General features: G+C 41.4%; 1 protein-coding gene across 1 annotated transcript; it reads right to left on the bottom strand.

Annotated features, from left to right (window-relative positions):
• Positions 1-559: 559 nt before the first annotated feature.
• Positions 560-22,443, bottom strand: CD9 (CD9 molecule). The gene is made up of 8 exons (XM_031555512.2): positions 22,275-22,443; positions 10,459-10,561; positions 7,416-7,513; positions 5,958-6,032; positions 3,877-3,969; positions 3,257-3,346; positions 1,557-1,640; positions 560-899 (listed from the first exon to the last, which is right to left on the bottom strand). Exons 1-8 carry the CDS (start codon positions 22,338-22,340, stop codon positions 834-836), a joined length of 675 nt encoding a protein of 224 aa, XP_031411372.2. The 5' UTR covers positions 22,341-22,443; the 3' UTR covers positions 560-833.
• Between the last annotated feature and the right edge of the window lie 5,532 nt (positions 22,444-27,975).

The following is a 27,975-nucleotide window of genomic DNA, read 5'->3' as shown; positions in this document are numbered from 1 at the left end:
TACATCACTAGTTTTGGATGACAAAGCACAAAGTCAGCTACTGAGAAAAATTGTGTGAGTGCATGCTACAGGAATTTGCCTTATCAAGACACTGAGGCCATGTCAGATGCCAGGGAACAGAGTTATGCCAGGACAAAAGCTAAGAAAGCCCACCTGGCATCAGAGTAGAGCCTAGCATAGCAGGGTACCACTGCCTGTGTATTATCAGTATGACAGTTACCCTTTAACATCCTATATGAAGATGATGTTGCTGCAGCAGTAAGAAAAATATAATTAATAACTGGTTTTGTTCATGCACTGAAAAAGGGAGAAATTACGAGACCTTCCACAATATGTACTAATAAAGCAAATCATGAAAGATCTTTGCATTCTTTGGAATTGTCTTTACATTACATCAACATAAACATAAAATCACTAAATGGTTTGGGTTGGAAAAGACCTTTAAAGAACATATACTTCCACCAACCCCCTGCCATGGTCAGGGACATCTCCCACTAGACCAGATTGCTGAGAGCCCCATACAATCAGGCTCTGCCCCACCAATGATTTTCCCCAAATATAAAATACATCTTACTCTTTATTAAGTATCAAATTGCCTTAACATAAATATATCCAAATTATTTAAGTTTCAAGAAAAACAGATGCTTTGTGTACAGTATTCATCTCGAGTCAAATATAACTTTATCATTTTAACCTATAACATAAAAAGCAAACCTACATCAGTACCAAATAAAGCATTAAAAAGGTAACATACAATTTTCTTTTAGAAATGCTTTGAGAACACTAGAGTTAATGACAGATTTTATACTGCAGACACCTTGGATTTACAGCTCTTAGACCATTTCTCTGTTTCTGCGGATAGCACAGCAAAGAACCATACTGAATATCATGCCAAAAATCTGTAAAGAAAACAAACTCATTAGAAATCAGAATGGGGAAAAAAAACATTCTTATCAAGATGCAAAAAAGCATAGATACTTCCTGGCTCAAAATGCATGCTAACAATTTATTTTGCAGTTTATGTCCCCAAGGCTCCTTTCCCTCTGATCCCCAAATTCCAGCTAATTCTCACCAATCCCCCTTACCCTCAGTACTTCAAAACAGATCAACTGCAAATTCAAGTCAATTCCTTAAATATCGAATCTTCCCAACATACATTATTGCATTTGCATCATATTTGCCTCTCAAGAAAGGAAACAAGTGCAAGTTTTCTTATTAGCGCTGTTATTTCAGTCTCCTAGTCAATTCCAGAGGAAATAAACTGTTCATGTTGCCAAGCCCATGTTTTCAACCTGCACACCCTACACTCACTCAATACAACTTAGCCAATGCTAAAGCTACAAGGAGGCAGATTCAAATCCAAAGTAGAAGCATAAAGTCCCCAGGCACCCCACCCACCAAGTTGTTTCAAGGACCCACAGCATACAACTTTATCTTACAAGTACTCATGATTAGTGGAACAGGCTCACAGACTGTAGTTAATGTCTGCACTATTCAATAAACTTGTACTCTAAGCAGCCTTGACCAGGCAGCAATCCCATAATCTGCAAACTCACCATTATCGCAGCAATACCAAGGCCAACTGCTCCAATGACATTCAGTTTTGATTTAAAGACATCATCAATGGCATTATGGCATGGCTGAAAGGAAACCATATTTGTTAGTGTTTCATGCATACTGAAACACTGATTTGTTTGCTTGATGAGCTTATCTGCTCAACCTGTCACGAGTAGTGCTCCCCAGGGGTCGGTGCTGGGGCCTGTCCTTTTCAGTATCATAATGGATGAGGGCATTGAGCGCACCCTCGGTAAGTTTGCAGATGACGGCCAAATCGGCTGGAAGTGTCGATCTGCCTGGGAGTAGTGAGGCCCCACAGAAGGATCCAAACAGGCTGGATAGCTGGGCTGAAGCCAGTGGGATGAGTTTCAACAAGGCCAAATGCCAGGTCCTGCACTTTGGCCACAACCCCAGGCAATGCTACAGGCTTAGGGCAGAATGGCTGGAAGACTGCATAGAGGAAATGGACCTGGGGGTATTGATTGATGCTCGGCTGAACATGAGCCAGCAGTGTGCCCAGGTGGCCAAGAAGGCCAATGGCATCTTGGCTTGCATCAGGAACAGTGTTGCCAGCAGGAACAGGGAAATGATTGTCCACGTGTACTCAGCTCTGGTGAGGGCGCATTTCAAGTACTGTGCCCAGTTTTGGGCCCTCACTTTAAGAAAGACACTGAGGCCCTGCAGTGGGTTCAAAGAAAGGCAACAAAGCTGGTGAGGGGTCTGGAACACAGGCCTTATGAGGAGCAGCTGAAGGAGCTGGGATTGTTCAGTTTGGAGAAGAGGAGGCTCAGGGGAGACCTTATTGCTCCCTATAACTACCTGAAGGGAGGTTGTAGTGAGCTGGGGGTCAGCCTCTTCTCTCGTGTAACTAGTGGTAGAACTAGAGGGAATGGCTTCAAGCTGCGCCAGGGGAGATTTAGGCTGGACGTTAGGAAATGCTACTTTTCTGAAAGAGTGGTCAGGCATTGGAATGGGCTGCCCAAGGAGGTGGTGGAGTCACTGACCCTGGAGGCATTCAAGGAACATTTGGTTTTTGTGTCTAGGGACATCGTTTAGCGAGTACTATTGGTGATAGGTGGATGGTTGGACTGGATGATCTTGTAGGTCTTTTCCAACCTTGGTGATCCTGTGAATTATAAAAGTGCCTCTCCTGTCTGTGGCATAGAAGCATCACTGCAGCACTATTTCAACACTGGAATCTGATTCAGAGAATTTGGTTATGATATAACCACCCAAACAAGACACCAGTGCACTATCTACCTTATCTCATATTTTCAAAACTGGCAAATTTCTCACTAAAATTTCAGACTTGCTCCCTTCTCATGTTCTCCTCCCAAAGGAAGAGAGGCAACAGCTTTAGTGCATATCAGGAAGGCACTTTATGGTAGCAGCAGTCCAGACAGAACTCTGGAGTGTGTTATGTGAAGTTTTTGCATTAATTTGTTCATCGTGCCCCTGAATTTAATGACATAGGCTACAGCACCATGCATCTGCATGTATCTACAGAGTACTGATTTCCCACTGATCTCACTTGTTCCTTCTACAGGGAAACTGTAGATTTTCTACAAGTGGATTGACTGTGTGGATAGGCTGCCTATTGAGAATGACAGGCATTTTTCATGGACTGGAAGGTTTTATTCAAAGAACTGTTTCTCATTGTCATTCGGTAGAATAACTGAAGAGTTAGGTCATGAATTACCATTGTAGTAAATGACTCAGGCGAGGTCTTCTTTGGACAGGTGTCCATCAACTGCTGCTCAAGACCTTCAATAATACCACAGCAGTTCAGCTACAACAGAAGACAGGAAAAGAAAACCAAGTTATATTTTTTTCCCCTCTCTGTACTTGCTTAAAGAAAGAGCTAGATTACATTAGCTATTTTTTACAGATCTTTTGCAGTTTGCTTAGAAATAATTTTAAAACAAGGTTTGTAGTAAAATATAAGATTCCAAAAGTAAGAGCTTAGTGTCATTAAATATACACATGCACACACTTTGGAGGCAGCTTGGTACTTCTTATAGGTGAAATATGAACAACTTAAACACATGCAACTACACATACTGTGGTACCTTCAGATCAATGCTAGAGCTCTAGAGTTTCTCAGCTTGCTTTTAAATTTATTTAGGAAAAGAACTAGTCCTACTAGGGAAAAAAGTATACTGAATTCACTAATGGAATACAAGAGCTGGAGTTTGTTACCAATTCTCCTTTGGTTTCTTCTAGTTAGTAAGGTACTAGATGTGTACAGGATTCTGGATGTGTTAGAGAACAGTGTCAAACAGTAATAACTACCTAGTTTAATACTAACTATGTACTTACAGCAAAATGGAATACTTTCAAAGTTTCTCTGGCAGCTGGTTGAGATCTCTTTTCATAGGTTTCTCTGTAGAAATCCTTTAGCTCTTCAACAACCTACAAGATAGATAGTTGTATTCTATTTATGTTTTACCTTGATTAATAACTTGTTTTGGATAGAGTAATCATTAAAATTTCTACAATCTACAATACATGGCCTTTTAACATACAGAAATATGGAGTGGAAACAGGGTGGACAGCACTACTCACCTGGAACTAGTAAGCCTAAAATGGTGTACTCACATTAAAACCTTGACCCAAACAGATAAACTTTACAGATTCCCTTCAGAACTATGAGCTCCTAAGAGGATTGAGAAAACTAAGTTTTCCCCATTAGTTACACAGAATTATTTCCAACTCATTGCTAACTTCAGAAGTTACTACATTTCCCCAGCTGCACAATATAAGCAGCAAAACAATCCTGAACCAAGTACTCAGTTTGGAAACAAAAAAAATCTGACCGTTAAAAAGCAAAACTGAATTCTATTCTACAAAGTATATCCAAAGAGTTTCAATTATTTTTGCTATTTTCAAATGTTTGCCAAAAAGTCTAAATCCAAACCTACATTACAGTTTCTCTGGGATAGGAGGCCAATACATCTACCAACATTTCTATTCTTGAGGCCTGCAGCACCTTCACATTGACTAGTTTTGCTCACATGACTCTGGTGATTAAGCATAAAGCCCTCCTATTCCTGAACTGTTAGAGCAGCAATAATCTGTGGTACTCCCAGCCTGACTGGTATGGAAGGCCTCACCACAGGATCTGCATCAAAAGCGCAACCAGCTTGGTGCCTTATTTTTACGTAAACTCATACACAGTGACAAGGCAATATTCAGAGCATGTGAACATCCACAGTGGTAAAGGAGATATCTGAGGAGTATATCAACTTGAGGCAAGAATACAGAACAGTCATGGCTTAGATATGATATTCAGCCTTTAACAGCAAATTCCTTCCTAGAAATTGTAAGACCTTACTGAAGGCTTGGTTCACTTCACAGTGCAGACACTCAGAAGGCACCTGTAAGGGACAACAGCACCTTGGATTCTGGCCTCTCTGCTAGTCTTTTTAATTCAGTAATTAGTTTCTCATATTTGGCTGCAACAAAGCCTTCTCCCTCCTCCTCCAAATTAAACAGATAAACAATATTTGATTATTACTGGTACATTTTTCACTAGTCATATACATTCGCACAGGCACACAGTCCTCAAATTTAAAAGGAAGCCCAAAGCCAGTAGGAACAGCACTTGATACGCTTAAACCAGATGGATAGGGGCTTGCTAGGCTCCATGCCAGATGGAAATGGAATAGCTGGGGCGAAACGTAGAAGGAAGTGTGCTTGTTGGGCTAAAACCCAGAAGAAAGAGAGCTTGATGGGCCAGAAGTAAAAAGGAATTGGGCTCTCTGGTCCAAAATGCAGAAGGAAGGAGACTTTCTGGACAAAGACACAGGATGTAGGGGGCTTGATGCTCTGATACGCAGAAGGTAGGGAGCTTGCTGTCCACATACTCAAATGGAAGGGGGCTTACTTGGTCCTTACCCAGAAGAAAGGGGGCTTACTAGGCCTCAAGCAAGAAGGAAGCAGATTTGCTGTGTAGAAAACCAGAAAGAATGAAGCACAGCGTGCTGAAACCCAGAAAGAAGGCATTCTGGGTTAAAAGCCAATAGGAAGTTGTCTTGCTGAGCCAAAAAGCAGAATGGAGGCTAGCTATACTGAAAGCTAGAAGGAACAGGCTTGCTGAGTCCAAACGCTGTAGGACTGGAATTTACTGTGCCCAAATGCTGAAGGAAGTTGCTTGCTGGGCAAAAATCTACAGGGGAGAGATTTTCTGCACAGAAACCCCAGAAGGACAGTATTAAAGGTTAAGAAACTACAATATAGTTTAAGACTTGCAACTTTGGGAAAAATCTTTGCATTTAGAAGCTGTGACATTGAAAGAATAAGAAACTAACATACATGGTCTTTCAAGTGAAGAACACTCACTCTGAGGTCTCAGATAGGGTTTTGTTGATCTCTTTGGTTGTTACTTAACAGCAACCTACCTTTTCTTTATTTGCAAATCCCCAGCTGGCAGTAGCAATTTCAAGGGCAAAAATCACAAAGAGGAAGACGAAGAACTAGAAGAGCAAGATCACATCATTAACCAACCAAACAACAACCAAACAACAACCAAACAACAACCAAACAACAACCAAACAACAACCAAACAACAACCAAACAACAACCAAACAACAACCAAACAACAACCAAACAACAACCAAACAACAACCAAACAACAACCAAACAACAACCAAACAACAACCAAACAACAACCAAACAACAACCAAACAACAACCAAACAACAACCAAACAACAACCAAACAACAACCAAACAACAACCAAACAACAGTAGCTGACATCCTTGAAAGCTTGTTTGGTCCGCAGTGTTAAGCCTTGTGGGAATTATCACTCAACCTGTTTTTAGCTGAAGGTCTGAAACTCTGGTTGAAAATAGGGAATAGGACATACATTCAACACTTCCTTCTGACAGCATCAGTAAGCTTGGCAATGTTTTCCAAGCAGGAGTCCTGCTTTTTTGATCAGTGTTATTTAAAGCCAGTTATTTGTTAATTCAGACTTGAAGTTACACAGGTCACACAGACATCGTATAGTTAACATGCTTTCTCTGGTTTGTCACCCTTATTGCTCTACGAGTCATAACTTAATACATGCCACCTGAGAGCGTTCCTTCAGAGCTGATAGTAACTTGTTTCTAACACAAATAGAAGTAACACCATATTCAATTGACTATCAGTTCCAGAACACTGACCACTTAAAGGCACTTTAAAAAGAGGTGTTCAGAATTACAATAATGGATTAGAGGCATAATTTTGCAAGGAAGGTAAAGCTTTATAAAGCATTATACAGGAAGTGAATTATTTTTCCTCCAGCTATAGTAGTCTTATTAACCATATCTGGTTATTTGAATTAATAGTTCAATAGGTACAGACATGCTTGAACTCAGTAAGTCCCAGCAGTCTGAAAACAATGGGGTTACTCTCCGACAACTGACTTGAAGCACACTTGTCAACTAGACTAGTTCACACAGTGATTATGAAGTTTGCTACTTTGAGGATCTTACAATACTCCAGTACTGGTCTCAAATATCTCAACAAAGCATTCAGAGTTTAGGACAAATTGTTTAATAAACAGCATTAATCTTACAAAAATTTTAGTTCCGCATTCACACATTCTCCCATTCTCTTGATACACCTCAGTGTCTGAATGTTATTAACTTGGCCATTTTGCATTCAAATGTAACATACATTTTGATTTAGTGCCAGAAATGGAAGCAAAATATAATTATTTAAACATTTTATCATTATGTAAATGACTATAAATTAAAACATTGTGAGACCCATCCAATTAGCATCTGTTCCCTTTTACTCCACAGCCAATATTATCCTTCCTTTCTGATCAGATTGCTAAGTTTAAACATTACTTTAAGCACTCATGCTTACCAGCCCAAGCATACACTGTGATTCCTGCAATGCACCACAGCATCCCAAGAAGCCAACCAGCATCATGAGTGCACCAGCTCCAATTAGGATGTAAACTCCTAGGAAGGAGACGAAACAAAGATTCATACAGACTAGTTGAATCTTCAGCAGCAAGTTAGTTGCTCTATAAATAGCTTTTAAAAAATTTGTTGTTTTCAGCAAAAAGGGAGATGAGCTTAATTTTCAAAGTAAACTTCCCCACAAGCTTTGAGATGCTATTAATACAAGAACTTCAACTTACAACAGGTGATGTGCATCACTGCTGCAGTTTCACAAAATTTAGAAGAAGTACAAGATAAAGCCATCAAAATAAAAATATAAACACACTTAAAAATTCTTAAAAATTGGCTCAGAGACCAAATAATATACTTATTTTTGGATAAAAGTAGTTGCAGTTAGTTGGAACTAGTGATTTATCAAGAACTCAAAATTCTTTCAGTATCTGTTCTCCTGATGGAAGCAGACAATACAATCATCTGTCAAAGCTTTAAATGCTTTTGTACCCTACTTGTCCATCAAGAATTACCAAATTATTTTACCAGCCACAGTGTCATATTCATGCCTAACTAGACAGCCTTTCTAACTAAAAGAAATTCAAAATCTTCTGCCTTTTTGAAAGCAGATACTTCATTAAGTCAAGTGGTTAAATCTATAGACCATTTTGCCCAGAATTTAAGTAGCAAGTGATAAAGAGGAGAGAGCAAACAGTTCTGGACTAAGTACTCCTATGCCCAAATATCTCCTAATCTTGGGAACTATCAAGTTAAGAATTACAGCTCTTCAGCTGCTAGCCATTAAAAGCAATAAAAGATAGCTAGGAAAACAGGAGTCCCATAGGACGGCTGGCAAGTATCACTTAGGTGGTGAAAAATGGTAGAAACATTCACACAACACATGTAAAATTACTTCAACATTCCATAGAATCATAGAATGGCCTAGGTTGAAAAGGACTGCAATGATCATCTAGTTTCAACCCCCCTGCTATGTGCAAAGTCACCAACCACTAGACAAGGCTGTCTACACCCTGTCCATAGCCTGCCTGGCCTTGAATGGGCTCCAGGGATGAGGCACCCACAACCTCCTTGGGCAACACAAGTGTGTCACCAGCCTCTGTGTGAAAAGCCTCCTAATATTAACCTAAATCTCCCCTGTCTTAGTTTAAAACCATTCCCCCTTGTCCTATCACTATCCACCCTTGTAAGCAGACGTAACCCTTCCTGTTTATATGCTCCCTTCAAATATTGGAAGGCCACAATGAGATCTCCCTGGAGCCTTCTTTTCTCCAAGCTAAACAAGCCCATTCCTTCAATCCTTCTTCATAGGAGACGTGCTCCAGCCCTCTGATCATCTTAGTGGCCCTCCTCTGGACCTGTTCCAAGTGCTCCACTTCCTTCTTGCGCTGGGGGCTCCAGACCTGGACACAGTACTCCAGATAGGACCTCACAAGAGCTTAGTAGAGGGGGACAATCACCTCCCTCTCCCTGCTAACCACTCCTCTTTTAATGTAGTCCAAAACATAGTCGGCCTTCCAGGCTGCAAGTGTACACTGCTGGCTCACGTCCAGCTTCTCTTTCTATCAATACAGACAAGAAGTACAGTTCTTGTATTCAGAGACTCAATCAAACACTAGTTTAAGAAAGGCTTTCTTTAACAAACCAGTAAGTATTACCTGCCAAAATAAACATCAAACTTGATTAAGCCTATGTAAATGATTATTCTTATCAACAATTACAGCACTTTCTAAACTCAGTTGAAATTTTTCCCATTGTGGGGGGAAAGAAGTTCATAAGAACCTCTTATTTTAAATTTGACTTATAGTAGAATAGAAGGCCTTTGAGGTAACTTCATAGAAACATAGAATGCCTTGGGTTGGAAGGGATCTTGGAGTTCCTATCCTCCTGCTATGGACATGAGTCATCTTCAATACCTGTAGGAATGAGCTACCCACAACTTCTTTGGCCAGCCTGTTCCAGTGCCTCACCACTCTGACAGTTTCCTTCTAACATCTAACATAGATCTTCCTTATTTTAGTTTAAAAAACTAAAATTATTAAATTTATTATTAAATTAAAAAATTCTATCACTCAGATGGTGAAAACCAGATCCCTTTGCTTTCTTATTACCTGCAAGCTGGCATATAAACTCCTACTGAAAACTACCACCAGACATTAGCCCTGTTAAAAAGTCAAACCATTAATTCGTATTAACCTCTTTCTAAACTCAGTTTAACCTACAGACTTTAAATAGGTTTGTTTCACTGTATTCAGCCATAGGCTCAAATACAACGTTACAAAACTGCCATAAATTTTAGGAGGTGAAAGGGTTGTTTCAGACTACTCAAAATTCAGCTCAGCTATGTTTAGCTCTCTTCTCCTCCTGAAGTCCAGTTAAAAGCATCTGGAAATCTGGGCAGTTGCAGGAAGAAACCACTCTATACCACATCAGTGGAATACAGGTTTTCTTGCCAGTTTGCATGCTTGTGAACTGCAGCTGATTCATGGTGATGCACAAGTATAGATTGTTTATCCTAGCTACTGTCTCTAAAAAACTCAACTCAGTATTAACAGTATTCTCTGCAAGACTACCTGATACCCAAAAGCTACAGTGCGAAGAGCACATACCAGGATGGCTTATACTGTCTTCACTGACCCCACAGATATCTGTTTGGATGCTGAAAACAGTTCAAGTAGCTAAATCACAAGAAAAAGTACTTATTAATGTCACTAATAACTTATTTTAGAGTGAAATCTGGCTGACTTATCTGAGAGAAGCATCAGCAGGACACATTTCCTATGCTTATCAGGAGTTCCCAAGTGCTTACCGACAGCATGCAGAGTCAACCACTGCTGCTCTTAGCACAACGGCTCAGAGCACCAACAAAAGCAAGCTACTCTCAGCCCAACAGATGTTGATTAGGACTGCTTTGTCTTTAGCCTTGAAGAAAGTAGCCAGGGACTCTATGAGCAAAACAGTGATCTATCCCATTGAGTTACTGCACAGCTTACCTGTATAGAATGTCGTGTTGTTGGATTCCAGTTCAAAGATGCTTTTGGTCTGCACATCAAACCGAAGCCATAATCCAATTGCAAGAACTGCTGTTCCTGCGAGCTGTAGGAACAAGTAAATAAAACCAACTAATACATTCACTCTACCAACACCAGAATGAATCACAGAATTTGGTGCTGTTATTTAACAAGGTGTGACAGAACCAGCATGAAGACAAGGATATAAAAATAAGACTAAAGTCAATTCCTGATGTAAGGCATCTTGTTGACAGTTCTGTTTGCATATTAAAGCACAACAAGAGAACAATGCCTTTTTTTTTTTTAATTTTTTTTTTAATACTGAAAATAAGTTTACAGAAGTGTCAAATATCAGATTTTCCACTGACTACTCCACCCATGTTTTATCCCAGCTAACTAATGATACTGCATGGCTAACAGATTTTGCATACTCATTATGAAGGACATGCATAATGTAAAGAAAAGCACTTTACTATGTATTATAGTACCAGCAAAAATTGTTAGCACATTAAACACTGATGATAGTTCAGTGTACCGCAGTGCTGAGTATAGAAAGAATGATCTCATTTGCAAAGCAGGAGCAAAGATACAACAACTTATCACTCCAACAGAAAGTAGAAAATAAAGGCTGCTAAAACAGCAACATTGCTGTGTGCTGATGTGCTGTGAGAAGAACACAGTTAAGCTTTAGGCAATATTTAGCTTTGTGACATATCATTTTTTTGCCTGTGTGCCTGCAGGCTCCTTTTAACACAGGGCTTGTGTTTGTGGTAAGCATGCACTTTTCAGGTTTTCTTTTATCTGAATAGCATTTAACTATCAGAAGAAAAGCTCAAAAGAAGGAATATGATACATATAACAATACACAATACAAAAAAGTTTTATGAAGACCAATAAGCTTAAAGCTTAGCAAGTACAGAACTCCATTTAGGCTGAGCATGCATGAAAATAAAAAAAAAAAAGCCTTATCTTTGAGAAGTCCCTTCTAGAAGGCAACACATTCCTGAATTGCTTCCAAAAAATGCGGAGGTGTTTACTTTAAACAAGAATATGGAAAGAATTCCCACAGAAGGCATTTGAACACACTCAGACACCAAGCCTAACCCTTGGCCCTATGTTGTCTCTAAAGAATGAGAACTTGTTCTCTTACAGGAATATTCATATTTAATGAAGGTGGGCATACCTTGGTTGCCTATAGCTATCTATTCTAACCTCTTAATCTTTATCAAGAGGAAAAAAAAGCTTTCAAGACTGATATGGGATAAAGGATCAAGCTAAGAAAGGGTTCAATGGGAAGGTATCATCCTTGTAAATTCTCACAAGAAAACATCCTAACTGAAGTCTTCAAGGGCTCAGGTACCAGTGAGGAAAAGTGAGACAGGCAGCTCTCAGAGAAGCCAAATTTGTTGGAAAAAGAAAACCAGCACCATCTGTACAGCAGACACACACTTGCCAAGCCTGCCTCTGAGAGAAGCTACAGGGTTGAGGCTGGGAAAAAGATGAATTGATACATAATGCACAGAACTAAACCCACACAAAGGTTTCCAAACCTATGCAAATGATATTTAGTGCCATGCGCATAGGTACAGGCTTAGTCATAATATGTAATAATACATAATATAGCAAGAACAAAGCCTGCATGGAGCCAGAGCCTCCCTTGTTAGAAGTATGCTGACACAAAAACTAAATAGTACCATTGATGCAACAACTAAATGTAATAAGACTGTGTCACGTCTACATACTGTACAGTTGCACCATCCCAAGGGAAAAGAAGCTGCCAAGGGAACTGCAGGGAGAGAAGTTCCTGCTCTACATGGCACTCCCTGCAACAGTATTGCTTGGGAAAATCCTTGGCAATCTCAAACACCAGAAAGGCTTGGTGATAAAAAAAACCTATACTTACATCTTACTTTCCAGTCACCCAACACTTAATTCCCTGATAGAGCCCTGCTTTCTGGGGTCATTCAGTCTTCAGCTTTTATAGGTATCCAGTTCTGAAGTATTAGGAGAAAAACCTGCTGCCTCTTCATGGCTTCCTGAGAACTCATGAACTGCAGAGTTCAAGAGTGCCTGGCTGTGTGCATCTATATATTTCTGCTGTTTGACAAGCTCCAGTGTCCAAGCAGAGAGTTCAAGGACTATGCTGCAAACAGAACAGGACATAGTGAAGGTTTGCACAACTTAAACAGCTTTTATAATCCAGCAGATCTTTATTTGTGAAGGAAGAACATTGCATCAAGTAGATAATCTTGCAACTCTAAGCTAAGTGGAATGTTCTGCTAATACTTCAGAGAAAGAAACTGCTTGATTAATATTAGGAAGTCTTGACATATTTGATATGGATCATTTTGAAGAAGCTTAATACACACCTGAAGCACTATAAACAAATGGGCACTGTGGTGTTTTTTCCTTTGGAATGTAACTATCTTGAAAGAAAAAAAATAACAGGATAATCACAGGGCATCAGTGAACAGCTCAGTATCACTGAGAACTGCAGGATTAAAAGTGATCTCCCTCATCATGATATACATGCAAAAGTGACTTCTTCCTCCATTTCTTAAGGGAAGTGAATTTGTTTTTCCAGTTTGTGATCTTCCTATCCACAATGACCAAACTAAAAACGGAAATTTTAAAGTCAAAGGTTAAAAGAAAAAAAAAAAAAAAAGAAGAGTTAAATCTGGAATTACTTTCATTGAAACAAGTTTAATAAGATAGGGCACTAACTTGTGTCTCAGAGGAAAAAGCAGTTATTCTTCCACCGCACCGCAGGCAGCAGCAACTGCTCAGACTCCAGCTTACCACTTGGCACTTAAGAAGCTTTTCTGCTCCCTGGCACTACTTCAAGTAGCTGTCAAGTGGCTTTGTAGTTAGTTCTATTTCTCCTCCCTGACAAAGGTATTCAAGCTCCCCCGCCCAGGATACCAGGAAGCTGAACTCTCCAATGGTAGATCATCTGCTAAAAGGTTTTTTTTTTTTTTAATGTTTTCTGAGTTTAACAGGTGAATTTTTGCATTGTTATGCGAGTTCAGTAATTCCAGATATTTCTAAGTACAAATAACCTGTACTGAAACAGGAAATTTAACAGAGAGAATAGAACTCTCTCTTCCTGAAGCTAGCATTCTGTGTTCACAAAATCTACAAAAGTGAACTTGTTTGTGCTTATGAAAGATACTGTAGTAAAATATATTGGCAAGAGTATCTGGGAGACAATTTTGCCAGCCTGAACAAAGTCTGTCATTAAAAGAGAAATTATTTACTTACTGTATTAGAAATAAGTTTGAGACAGCAAAACTCCAGTAGTAAGTTCAGGTGTACTAATAAACACAAGCATACTACCGACGTTCCTGCAAGCTCCTCTTGTTTTCTATAACCACTATTAAGCATCTTAAAGTTCCCAGCTTATTTCTTCTCAACTCATCTCTATAGCGACAAAGGACAAGGATAAAAATCTCTGATCATTCCACCTCTACTTTAATGGAGGCTTCTTGCTTGCATGTAATATCAAAAGTGGCATCTCCATTGCTCTAAACATTCTGCTCCTACATGCATCCTTCTGCCTGCTGCAAGAGGAGAAAAAAAAAAGCAGCCTTTCCAGCCTTTTCCTACCCCCTTCCCTTTGCAGTTCTGTGGCTCCCATAGCACAGTCTCCCACTAAAACTTCTCTCAAGCCAGCCTATTACTAAGGGCTTATCTATCTATGGGTGTGACACAGCCTTGCATCTCCAAAACAATGCTTTTAGCCTTCAGTGTCACAAGACATAGCTGACAAAGTATCTATGTCATGATAGAGATTCGCTCTGTAGTTAAGATGAGTAACAGCTGATCTATTCTGGAGGCAGAAGCGGCAATACTTCTCCCCACCGTAGTTGGGTTGGCATCAGTATTGCCTTAGAGTTTAGCCACTGAATGAAATTATCAAGCCACTTCCACTATGATTTCCCTCTCCCTCACAAAGCCATCTGAGGTTTCACAGTGTGCTAGTAGAAAGTTTTCAAAGGGAGACATTAGAGTTAATGACACTGATGGGAAAACATCAGAAGTTACTATTTGAGCTACTCGGGTTCGAAATTTTATTAATAGTAGTGTCAGAACACCATGACCCTATTTCAGGAAGCTGGAAAGCTTATTTTAGACTTAACTACTCTTTCTCAAAGATCATTTTGTTCAGTCCCTTCTGACCTCGTTATCCTGACCCACCTTGGAAAAGCACAACCCTGCAGCCACAGAGCTGTATGTGCTGTAGACATCTTCCAATAAACTGCTTTTTTATGCACAAAGCCTGCTTGAGGTCCAAAAGGTTAGCAAGTCCTTATAGTTGGCTGATGCAGCTTAGATGGCAGACCCCTTCAAAGCACCTTTATACAGAAAAAGCCTCTGTTATGCAATTTTAGTGCATTTAGGCCAAAGCTATAGACAACTTCTATCAAGTACATGGCACTACCTTGAGCAGAAGGTAAATTAGTATGTGGAAATACTCAGTCCAAAAAAAAAAAAAATAAATAAAATCAAAGCTGCTTTCAGTGCTGTCTGCTTGGCATTTCATCTAACAGAAGACTTTTAGTAAAAAAGTATGCCAGGATCTATATGGCAGTTATGCTGGTTTTACATAGGGCATGCCAACAGTACACTGCCAGTAATCTCTAAACAAACACTCACAAGCAGTAAGTACAGGTGAGACTCAACATAACTAAACCCTTAATTGCAATATTAGTGTTATCCACAACAGAACTTCTACTTCAAGATCTGAGGAAAAAAAACAGAACACCCAAACCTTCCTAAAAGATGTGAAGTGATTGCTAGCAGTTATATATGAAGCTACAGATATTTCCAGCCTCTGAGAAGGGAAAGAAAATAGACTGGAAAGGAAGTACTTCCATTCTGCTTAAGAAAGTTCTCAAGAAGGCCGTGGGCTAAATTAAAGTCACAACATTTACTGCAATAAAATGGTACTCCAGTATAGTAGCAACAGCACTATAGAATTCCTGAGCCACAGCCAAGATCAGTGCCCATTTCACAGAAGCTCCAATTCAGAAGAAACCCTACTGTACTCGTAACTTAAACTGTAAAGGCAACATCCTCTAGTTCCATTCTTGACTTACCAGCATCTGCTTGAGTTAAAAGCTGTTAAGCTGAACCAAAGCAGCATTTGACTTATACACTCAGCAACTAGATTACTTGATTAGAGCAGACAAAACCTACTTCTGTTGCTCTTGTATGTACACATGCATACATGTCTGCATATATGTATATTCCCTGTTCATCAATTCTGCTTCTTGCCTTGAACAACAAAATCAGAGCACTGCTCTGGCTGTCTCAAGTGCAATATAAACAGCAAGATCATGGCCCAGAATAAAGTCACAGATAAACTCCAAATTAATCAAAGAAGAGCTCTCCAAGCCTGATCCAACTAATCTTGCTTTAGCAGGAGCTCTCCTAGACTAAAGGAATTGTTTATAAACGAAAGATTAAAAAAAAAAAAGGAAAAAAAGGACAGGACAATTGCCTTATTGTATAAAGGAGCAAAAAAGTAAATCCTTGCAAAGACTCTGCATGAACTCTGAGCATATGCTGTAAAACTTCCTTGGTTATAAACACATTAAGTTGTAAACATTAGCAGAAGACATCTTTATATGTCAGGCAATTCACCAGGGAAAAAAGTGCATTTAAGCTTAATGATGCAAGGAAGGGAAAGCCAGTGGGATAGCATGCAGGTGCAAGACCATACACACAGTCACACTAGGAGCTGTCACATTTATTTGCCACCTAGCTCAAGTCAGCCCAGCAAGCTATGGGAGCTCAGTGAGAATCAATAATTCATAACAGATTGAGGCCATCAGGCATATGCTCAGACTAAGGTTGTTCAGAGCAAAGTGAACACCACTCAGGTTTAAGGCACATTATGGGAAGTTTTCACCATTTTCTTGCCAGACTCAAGCTGTCATGTCAAAATCTATTAGTTGTAGAGGTTCATAAACATCTCCCTTCCTCACACCATCTCAAACTTAAATAAAAAAAAAAGTAACCAGTATGGTTTTTACTAATGAGTATAATACAGCCAGTGTTGATAGCATTTTGACAGAATAGCAGTGAGCAAGTCCAGGTAGGAGTACATTGACCAAAACAGCAAGAAAAAAGAAAAGAATAAATAAAAGTTATCAGATTGGCTATGCTCAGAATCTAGCCGAGTATCCCCATGGGTGTGCTTTCTGGGAAGGGCATCAGAACAAAGCAGGGCAGGCAGTGGTATTTCCCCGGAATGATCTCCCAATTCACATGTTGAACAGTAGAGGCTATGCAAAGATGGAGATAGTACAATTGGAAAAGAATAACAGAATCATTAAGGTTGGAAAGACCTCCAAGATGATGTAGTACAACAGTCAGCCCATCACCACCACGTCCACTAAATCATGTCCTTAAGTGCCACATCTATCCTTTTCTTGAAAACCTCCAGGGATGGTTACTCTACCACTTACTTGGGCAGCCTGTTCCAACACCTCACCACACTTTAAGAAATTTTTCCAAATACTGAACTTGAATCTTCACTGGTGTATTACCACTTACCCTATCACTAGTAACCTGGGAAGTGGCCCACTCCCATGTTATTACAACTTTCTTTCAGGTAGTTGTAGAAAGCAAAAATACCTTCCCTGATCCTCTTCTTCTCCAGAAGAAACAATCTCTTGTGCTCCACACCCTTTATCAACTTTGTTGACCTTCTTTGGGCAAGCTCCTGGGTCTCAATGTCTTTCTTGTAGTGAGCGGCCCAAAACTGAATGCAGTACTAGAGGCACAGCCTCACCGGTGCTTGAGTATAGACAGACATCACCTCCCTGGTTTTACTAATTGTGCTGTGTTTAACACAAGCCACGATGCCACTGACCTTGTTGACAACCTGGGCCCACTGCTGACTCACGTTCAGCCACCTGTTGAGTAGCACTCTCAGGTACTTTTTCTCCGTGCAGCTTCCCAGGCACTCCGCAGCATTGTGTTGTTGTGATTGAAGTGCAGGACCCAGAACTTGGTCTAGTTGAAGCAACTGATCTCAGACCATCAATATTCAGGCACCTCCACAGGACCTTCCTATGCCAGATAAACACTTCCTCCCACCTTGGTGCCATCTGCAATCTTACTGAAGGTGCACTCAATCTCCTTATCCAGATCATCAATAAAGATATTAAACAGGACTAGCCCCAGTACTGATTCTTTGGGGAACACTACTAGTGATCAGACACCAACTGATTTAACTCCACCCCATTCTGGGCTCAGCTGGTATTCTTTTTTTTTTTTTTAAAAAAAAAAAAAAACAGCAAAGAATACCCCTATCTAATCCACAGGCAGACAGCTTCTCCAAGGGAATGCTGCCGGAGACAGTCAAAAGCTGTACTAAAGTCTAGGTAGACTAAATCTACAACCTTTCCCTCATCTGCTAGGTGGATCACAGAAGGAGATCCGGTTGGTCAAGCAGGATCTGTCTTTCACAAATTTGTGACCAAACTCCCCAGTTGTCTGCACTTGCCATGAGAACACACATGACAATCTGCTCCATGACCTTACCCAATACTAAAATCATACTGACAGGCTTGCAAGTTCCCCAGATCCTCCTTCTGACAGTTCTTGTCAATAGGCATCATACTGGTAAGTCACTCCAGGACTGCTTAGCAAAGAGCCCTTAAACTTCTAGGGGATATACAAAAAGTAAACTAGTAGTAATAATCATTCACTCCTCCTCCAGCATTCAGGCTTTTGAAGGCTTCAAAACGAGCCATTCTTTCTTGCATAATGTCACATCTCCACGTGTACACCAACTTTATAAAGAGAATCTTCTCAGCCTATTCCAGAGGCACCATATATGCCACTATTCTATTTTTATAGGAGCTGTAAATAATGTCTACTGCACTCCAGTTCCCTGGCCCTAAGGTGAGCAGTAAGCCAGAGGTTTTACCTAAGCACAGCACATTTATTTATAGTCCTGAAGTAACTGTTGTGACTCTGGCAAGTTTTTAGTCAGCATTTTTTATTGTTATTTCACTACTTTTCCATCAAGAAATTAATTCCAAGATGGATATGGTGTCATGGACCAGTTATTCCATAGGACATCCAAGGTGTTCCTCAAACATGCCAAGCAAAGTCAAGTTTTGCTTTTCCTACTAACACGCTTACACCTGGATTGACTACTGCATTTAGGGACTCTGGAAGGCCTCTGGCCCTAGTGTCTCTAAAGAGGGAGTATATTATTTGGATTTTTTTTTTTTTTTTTTTTGCAAGTTACTGTAAAGCTCAACTCCAGCTTGCCTTACTACATTTTTTATTTGGCTTGCCAGCATCTATGGACATTCATCTTCTTGGAACACAGCTTCAACTCTGTTTCCCACTTCTGGTCTTAGTAACCCCTGACACCCTTCCTGTCTCCTCTTGCTCTCTCTCAAGTCTCTTATGAAGAGAGATAATATGTCACCTAATACACCATCTGTACGTCTGTTGCAGGCCATTTAAATTCCTCACTTGTCCTTTTGAGGACAACTGTTTTAAAAATAAATATGAACTTCATCACACTTCATGCAATCTGCACTTTCTGCTGATTCAGGAGGCACACTGGCTCTAACTACAGCAATGGAGACAATGTTAAGTAGCTCTTGGACAATAGAATGCCAGAACTTTGGGCTATGTAGAATAAAGCAAAGGTTTTTTTTACTCCTCTTGGGGATCACAGAATGGTTCGGCTTGGAAGGGACCTCAAGGATCATGAATCTCCAACCCCCCTGCCACAACAAGGCCACCAATACTAGACCAGGCTGCCCTGGGCCCCATCCAATCTGGCCTTGAACACCTCCAGAGGCTGGGCATCCACAACCTCTCTGGGCAGCCTGTTCCAGCACCTCACCACTCTCATAGTAAAGTATTTCCCCCTGACATCCAACCTCAATCTTCCCTCCTTCAACTTAAAACCATTTCCCCTTGTCCTGCTGTTATCTACTCTTTCAAAAAGTTGACTCCCCTCCTGTTTATAGGCTCCCTTTAGGTACTGAAAGGCTGCAACTAGATCACCCCGCTGCCGCCTTCTCTTCAGGCTGAACAAGCCCAGCTCCCTCAGCCTGTCTTTGAAGGCGAGGTGCTCCAGCCCCAATCATCTTGTGGCTCTCCTCTGGACCCCCTCCAACAGCCGTCTTTCTGGTACTGGAGGCTCTGGACCTGGACATAGTACTCCAGATGGGGCCTCACAAGGGCAGAATAGGGAGGGACAGTCACTTCCCTGTCCCTGCTGGCCACCCCTCTTCTGATGGAACCAAGGATACCATTTGCTTTCTGAGCTGCAAGAGCACACTGTTGGCTCATGTTAAGTTTTTCATTGATCAGGACCCCCGGGTCCTTTTCTGCAGGGCTGCTCTCAAGGACTGCTCCTTCCAGTCTGTATATATGCCAGGCATTCCTCAGTCCCAAGTGCAAAACCTTGCACTTTGCTGTGTTGAACCTCATCAGATTCATCTGGGCCCATCTTTTGTGTCTGTTGAGGTCCCAATAAATGGCATCCCTTCCTCCCTCGGTGTCTCACAGCCAAACAGTTGTTGATCAGACTTTCAGGTTTGGTATTAGAATTGCACTTAATTTATGCACAGTCAGACTTTTCACCTCCAGAAAGATAAGATGACTATGGAAAGACATCAAAACTTTCTTAAATGTTGCCCAGAAAATGAATGCCCCATTCCAGGAGGTACTCAAGGCCGAGTTGGATGGAGCCCCAGGATGCCTAATCTTGTGGGTGGCAGAGTTGCCTACAGTAGGGAGTATTGGAACTAGATGATCTTTAAGGTCCCTTCCAACTCATGACATTCTAAGATCTCCCTCAAATTCTTCTCTTACAGGACCTTTACCCATCCTTTTCCCATATTTGGGTCATTGTTACCCTTGGAAAGACCATTCTCCCTTTTGGGGTTGCAGATGCTTCATTGCAAGAGTTCCCTAAGAATATGCAGTATTAGCACATGACTCTACAGGCCAGAAGCATTTCCTTCACCCACCACTCCTGTACTGCGAACTCCACATCTGGATGCAGTATTCCAGGTGAGACTTCACCAGCACAGAGTAGAGGGGCAGGATCATCTCCACTGACCTACTGGCCCAGGGTACAGTTAGTTTCCTGGGCTGCAAGGGCACATTGCTAGTGCATACTAAGCTTTCCATCCACCAATACTCCCAGATATTTTTCAGCAGGGCTGCACTAGACAAAGAAGGCATAAAAAAAAAAATTCCTGTTGAGACCTGAAAAAAAAGTTTTTTTTCCCCATATCTCAACAGAAAGTTTAGCAGCTCATTGATTCAGAGGCTTCAGTTAATATGCAGTTCAGCTCCTTTCTTAGCAATTATATGCTTCCAAACTAAACTCCCTCCTCATGGCCCTAAACAGTCTAGGATTTTCTTTATCTTGCAACTGTAACCTTCTTCTGCATAAATTCCCTTGATTTTCCCTTAATTGCAGCCTCTGAACGCTGTTTTAAGCTTTACTGAAACCTGTTTTTAAGAGATCAGAACTGTTACGGTATTAACATTGGATTTATAGTTATTCTATGTCTACTACTTAAGTTGATCATAGAATTGCTTTCTTTATAAAATTCTAATTTATTTTCTCTTCATCAGAGGATGATAAGCATAAAAATGTCACATATGCAATTCTCTGCAGCAGCAGATAGCAGAGAAAATTTGTTTTTTATTTGAAATAAGGAAGAATTGTTCCTCAAACAAATTCCCTTTACCCTCACACTTATACATCCAGCACACAGGAAGCCACACTGTGTTCCCTCTATACTTTTCCAGAAGGCAAACAACACTAAATTCAGATGTCCTTTCAGCAGCCTGAACATAAGTTACATCATACTTCTCAATAGTGCTGTACACATGAGGTATTTGTAACCAAAGCCATGCTAAAGATACAACTACCACTTGTTCTGTGCTACTACATATTGAATCATTTTAGGCTTCTCTTTAGGAGGCACTGCCTAAAAGATCTGATGCAGAAGCTTTGGCTTTAGTTGAGGGTCCCTCCAAGAAAAGTTAATGCAGAAGACTTCAAATGCTACCTTGCAAGGATTTAATTCAGTACCCCCTAATAGTCTGCACATCAAAACAGCCTCCATACTGCCAAGAAGGGCAACTTTGTGGTACACAGTGTTGGGAAAGCTGCCTTCCCATCCAGCTGAATCACATGTTAACAAGTAGGATATGTAGCCTGTCTTTTCCAACTGAAGCTCTAAAAAAAAAAAAATTAAATTAAAAAAACATTTTCTAAAAAGAAAACATGAGCTGGCTATGAATTCTACTCAGGCTCCTCCTGACAGCACAAGAAATTTCTGAAAGCCGCACCCGACTCTGCTCCGCTGCCGAGCACGGACGGCCCTAGCCCTTCCTCAGCACCTCGTTGCGGGGCTCTCATGAACGCTGCCGGCCGTTTCCAGACCGGCTAATCAGGTCCGGCTGCAGGGAGAGCAGCGCGGCTGCGGGCCCTACTTCGGGAGCCCTGTAATACCGGCTCGACGAGGGCGGGGCAGACGCGCCCGACCCTTGGAGGCTTCGACGGGACAGGATTGCCGGCAGCTTGAGGGAGAGGAGAGAGCACAGCGTGTCTCCTCCTATGGGCAGGGGGAAAAGAACTAGGAAGAAACAAATCCCAAAACAGGTAAACTGCAACAACAGCTGCCGCTCCCACTCCGAGCAGTCAGAGCAGATCTCAGCTCTCTCCCGGGGGAGGCCCCGTCGGGGAAGCGCTAGAGAAGGTCCCCTCCCGGATCCAGGCACGGGTCTCTTACCCAGAATATGAAGTTGAAGCCAAAGAGCAAGTATTTGATGCACTTAGTGCCTCCTTTGACAGGCATTCTGCTAACGGATAGCAACGAGTAGAAGCAATAAGGATAAGTACACAAAGGACAGCTTTGGTACGCGCCACTCCTTAAGTACTGCCCCGCCAAATCCCTACCCGCCTACCGTCTCCAGCCCAGCCCTCTCTCCTCCCTTGTCCACGCCCAGGCTCAACGTCTCCTGCTGCCCGCACCTGCCGCAGCTCCGGACCTCCCTCCTCCCCTGAATCCTCTGGATCCCCGGGGATGCACGGGCGCGGCTTTCCCGGGACGGGCAGAGGGGAGGGAGTGCTACTGCCTGGCTGCCTTTGTGAAGGGAATTTCACACTACCTCGATGTGTCGAGAACCTTGTTTTGCAAGCAGGTGTCCCACTTGGGCTCTGTATCATGCGTTGGCCATGTGAGTACACTGTGCAAGTGGAAAAAGCCTTACAGATCCTGGGGAGAATAAAAACAGGAGAGAGGCTGCGGTGGGAGAGAGTAAAAAAGCGCTTTGAAGCAGTGGACGCCCTGCTGGCACTACCTATAGGATCCACGGCCAGCATGTTCCTTCTTTCTGCTTTTTGGGAGTTTGCCATCTCAAGGGTCCATAAGTTACAGTGCACTTGCTTAGGGAGTTTCTGCTTCTCGCTTATCTAAAATGGATGCCCATGTGTTTGTATGTATGTTAAATAAAATTCATACGAGCCTGTGCTACTCTGAATGCATAGTTTGCTTGCCTCTGCTCCTGAGACATCCTGTCTCTCAGATAGAAATGTATCTTGAAACACTGTTTGATAAAACTGTACCTAGCAGCAAGTGGAGAGGCTCTCAGTGAACAGAACAACACACTGTCTGCTTAGCATAGTACGGGTTTAGTTGTATTTATGTGTCAGCCTAGCTGAGGTGGATGTCACTTCTGCCTTACTTTTACAATTATGTCTATATAAAGTTATAAGCACACAATTAAAAAAAAATCAGGTAGGATAAGTGCATGCCTATCAACTGATCCATACTGACTTGTATACATGCTCTTATTTCACCCTAGTTGCTATACAAATCTTACTGAATTTCAGGGATGTTCCAATTGATTTTAATGGGAAGTTCAACACTCAGCTTCTGAATCTGATAAGAAAGAAAACTGAGGTCTTCCAATATTAATTTCTTTCTAATAGAACACAATTAGAAGTTCAGCAGTTATCAAGATTCAAAATCAAAGTAGAACAGAAAGCACAGAAAAGACTTAGTGGTGAACCAAGTTAAATCCAGCTGGTTACCAGTCATGAGTGGTGTTCCCCAGGAGTGCGTATTGGTTGACTCTTGGCTGAACATGAGCCAGCAGTGTGCTCAGCTGGCCAAGAAATTTTGCTGCTAGCAGGAGCAGGGAAGTGATCATTCCTCTATACTCAGCACTGGTGAGGCTGCACTGTGAGTACTGTGTCCAGTTTTGGACCCCTCAGTGTAAGAAAGACATTGAGGCCCTGGAATGTGTTCAGAGAAGGGCAACAAAACTGGTGAGGGGTCTGGAGCACAAGTCTTATGAAGAGTGGCTGAGGAAGCTGGGATTGTACAGTCTGGAAAAGGAGAGGCTCAGCGGAGACTTTATTGCTCTCTATAACTACCTGAAGAAGGTTATAGCAAGCTGGGTATCAGCCTCTTCTCTCGTGTAACTGGTAATAGAACTAGAGGGAACAGCCTCAAGTTGCACCAGGAGTGATTCAGACTGAACTTTAGGAAATACTTTTCTGAAAGACTGGTCAAATGCTGGAGTAGGCTGCCCAGGGAGGTGGTGGAATCACCAACCCTGGTAGTGTTCAAGGGACATTTTAGACACTGTGTTGTATGTGGTTTAGTGAGAACTATTGGTGATAGGTGGATGGTTGGACTGGATGATCTTGTAGATCTTCTCCAACCTTGTTGATTTTATGATTCAGCTTGGAGAAGAGAAAGCTCTGAGGTGACCTGATAGCAGCCTTCCAGTGTCTAAAAGGGAGTTACCTAAGGAAGGAGCAGACTCTTCAGCAGAGTCTGGGTGATAGAACAAGCAGAAATGGCTTCAAGCTTAAAGAGAGTAGATTTAGATTAGATGTAAGAAAAAAAAAATCTATTACAGTGAGGGTGGTGAGGGGAACTGGTTGCCCAGAGACGTGGTTGATGTCCTGTCCCTGGATACTTTCAAAAGGTGAGTCTGGATATAAGGCCCTGGGAAACCTAATCTAGCAGTGGATGTCCCTGTTCATTGAAGGGGAGCTTGACTTGACCTTTGAAGGTCCCTTTCAACTCTAAGGATTCTATAATTCTACAGCACATGGAGCTTCGCTTATACCTTGGGATTTCTTTCCCCCAGCAGATTTGCTATTTCCTCCAGCAGATCAGTTCCCTTGACAGCATTATTTTCCTCAGATTCTGCTGACTATGCCAATTGTAACAAAAAGCACTAGCACTTCTGCGTAAGGTTTATGATACTGAAGAAAGGATGCAGAGGCAAGTTAGTATTCATCAGTTTAACAGAAAGGTTCTCATGTTACTGGGAGTGGCTGACCAGTGGTACATCCACACTGAGGTTTCTCCCTGCCAGTGGTGTTTGACCAACAAGATGCCTACACTATTCCCTTAGAACTGTGGCCACGTATAACAGCAGAAGACAATAATATATCAGGATAAGGAAGGTCATTCACAGAAAGCAAAGGTACTTAGCTACAGCTTGTCATAGTTTGGCCTAGTTTGGCTTAATTCCAGGGCAGGAGATGATGGGACCCACGGGCCCATGCCTCAGGAAAAGGGGGGAAAGGGAAAAAGGCAAGGAAATGGGCCTAATGAGAAAAAAGAAAAGTGTCAACAGTCTAAGGGAAACAGCTAATTTACTAAATATGATAGCAGTATGAGATATAATACAATATAATTGGAACTGAAGCTAATAAATCAAATAAAATGAGAGAATGTCTGAAACCAAAGGCTTTACTCTAATGATGTATGTGAGACAGGCAGGGCACATACAAAGCAAAGGTGGGCAAAAAATAAGACAGTCTTGTGACTCCCAGTCAGTTTTATATTTCCCTCAGAACAGAGAATGGAAATTAAATAATTAAGTCTTCTGGGAACTGTAGTTCATTCTTCTCTTCTGAATGCAGGATACCAGAGCTATTGATAGTCCACAGAACTGCAGCATTAACTCTTTAACTTCCAGTAGATTACATGAAGATATGATGTGGAATGCCAATCACAAGTCATAAAATCACAACACAGCCTCAGAGCAGTTTATCACCAACAAATTTTTTCTAGCTACATGCAGAAGCTAGAGCCAACGTATTCATGCTTCCAAGCTAACAATGATACTGTAAATCAGTCTGTCAGGAAACTCTCTGAGACTCAAGTTAGATTGTTAGAAAGCAGGCGTTCTTTGTTATGGCTTGAAGTTGTGCCAAGGGGAGATTCAGGAAACGTTAGGAAATACTTCTCCAAAAGAATGGTTAGGTGCTAGTACAGGCTGCCCAGGATAGCAATGGAGTCGCTATCCTTATGTACAATTAATGAATATACCAGTGTTATGGTATAGAGTGTACAATTAAAAAACATACAGATGTTAAGATATAACTGAGAGCTTGGCTATAATGCTATTACACCAAAGCAGGAAACAGAAATGATAGGCACACTCACCTGTAACCTAGGCTCACATGGGAAACTCCAGGGGAGTGGATCTCCAGAAGAGATCCTTCCCCACTGGTGGTCAGCTCTTAAATGGGTCTAGGAGAGGTGGAGCCAGGCTCCACCCCTTCTGACAGCACAGGCGAATTGCCTTCATCTGTGCTCACATGGCTGACTCACTGTTCACCTCAGGTGATTAATCAGAGGTTCAGGCCATGATTCAGCAGTTCCCATACACCCTAGAGGTGTTAAAGAAACATTTAGATGTTGTACTGGAGGACATGGTTTAGTGGTAAAATATTGATGATAGGAGGACAGTTGGACTGGATGATCTCGGAGGTCTTTTCCTACCTTGCTGATTTGATGATTATCAGGTCTTGATGCATGGGGGTTGGGCTCCTCCTCTCATGTATACTTTGCACATAATATCTTCAGCTTATATATATGACTTGTGTGACATATACAGAAGTTTTACCAGCCGTATGTTGCATCTTTGCTTCTGCTTGGAAACAGATTTCTCCTTATTTTCTTGGTACAAAAACTCAGTAGAACTTCCTTCTACTTCTGTCTTCTAAGTAGATAATTTGGTCCAGAGACAAATTTATTCAACCAAATTGCAGGCTATCAACTAACACTAGCAAACTTAATAATAACATTATAGCTTGTATCAACATGAGTCCTTTCTCATAGACTGGTCTCCTGTTCAGGCCATAATCTGTATTTTTCCACACAGAGGTCCATTCTGCCTTCTGGGATGGCAGATGCTTCACTGCAAGAGCTGCTACTCCAAGGCTCCCTAGGCATATGCAGTATCAGCACATGATAAAGCTTGTCCTGCAGGCCAGAAGCATCTCCTTCACACACCTCTCCTCCTTCCTATCCTGCTAGCAGAGCAGGCTTCATGCTTACTGGGCACTGAGTTAAACTCCTGGACTTGATCACTAGGAAATTCCCAAGAAGCAGGTTAAATGAAGAGATACTTGCTATTTTAAGTCCTAGCTCCCATCTAGGCATATAGTGATGCTCATTCTAGGGTTGTCTTTGAGGCAGTGCCTTTTCCAGCACAACTGTGTCACTATAATGGCCTCTAGAAACATTGTATCATGAAAAAGAATAAAAGACATCAATATTTTTTTCCAGTTTCAACAGGAAATTTAGCAGCTCACTGATACAAAGGCTTTGGTCAGTATGCAGTTCAGTTTCTTTTTAGCAAGTACGTGCCTCCAAACATAAACTCCTTCCTCACAATCCTAAATCCAGTCAAATTCTTTGATTCTGTGATATAGAAAACATTGAAAGGCTCAAGGTCTATGCTTCACAGACAAGAAAACAGAGGTCATATGCTTTCTCATTATTGCGTTGCACAGTGCAAATATCCCCGAAAGGCAATTGATTGTAAATCTGACCCCTTGACAGGAAGCCTGGCAAGGTATGCTTAGTTTTAATTAAGCTCTGAAGAGTGATGATTCTCCTGGTGCTAGTGGCTGTTATAAGCTAGTGACTTACACTTTCATTTAGCGCTACATGCTAAGCTGACATTGAATTTCATCTGTGTGCTCAGTGGAATAAATAAGTCACTCACATACAGCTTTCAAAATACTCAAGACCTGGGGCTTGTTTCTAGCACTTTAACCGCTGGTAGTTCTCCCAGGCTCTGACTGTGTGTACCATGTGAGAATGCCACTAGCATGCTGTGATGTCAACAGACAGCCAGGAATAGATTTCCAGGAGTTTTCCCCCAGATTCCCCATGCTGTCCCAGCATCCCTCTGTCATACATCCCAGCTAATGAAGAGCCATACAACACAGGTTAGGAGACACTTACGATTTTCCTTTTCTGCTAGAAAGTGGATGAAAAATTTTCATGAAATTATTTAATTATTTTTTGTTCGAGATTATTGCTTTACAAAATTCCTTTTTTTTTTTTTTTTTTCCCCTATAAGTGGATTAGGAACACTGTAGTTACAGGACTGAGCTTTAAAATGCTTATTTTTTATTTTTTATTTTTAAATTCAATTTAAGAAAGCTGG

This window comes from Meleagris gallopavo, chromosome 1 (assembly GCF_905368555.1).
Source record: "Meleagris gallopavo chromosome 1, MGAL_WU_HG_1.1, whole genome shotgun sequence".
Taxonomy (NCBI): Eukaryota; Metazoa; Chordata; class Aves; order Galliformes; family Phasianidae; genus Meleagris; species Meleagris gallopavo.
The sequence above is the reverse complement of the archived record's forward strand: the minus strand, read 5'-3'. Positions and strand labels throughout refer to the sequence as shown.

Coding starts and splice junctions, on each gene's coding strand:
- CD9 (XM_031555512.2), bottom strand. CDS start 22,340: ATGCCTGTCAAAGGAGGCACTAAGTGCATCAAATACTTGCTCTTTGGC. Junction 6,033..7,415: donor CACAGTGTATGCTTGGGCTG/GTAAGCATGAGT, acceptor TTGCTCTTCTAG/TTCTTCGTCTTCCTCTTTGT. Junction 3,970..5,957: donor GATTTGCAAATAAAGAAAAG/GTAGGTTGCTGT, acceptor TCTATCTTGTAG/GTTGTTGAAGAGCTAAAGGA.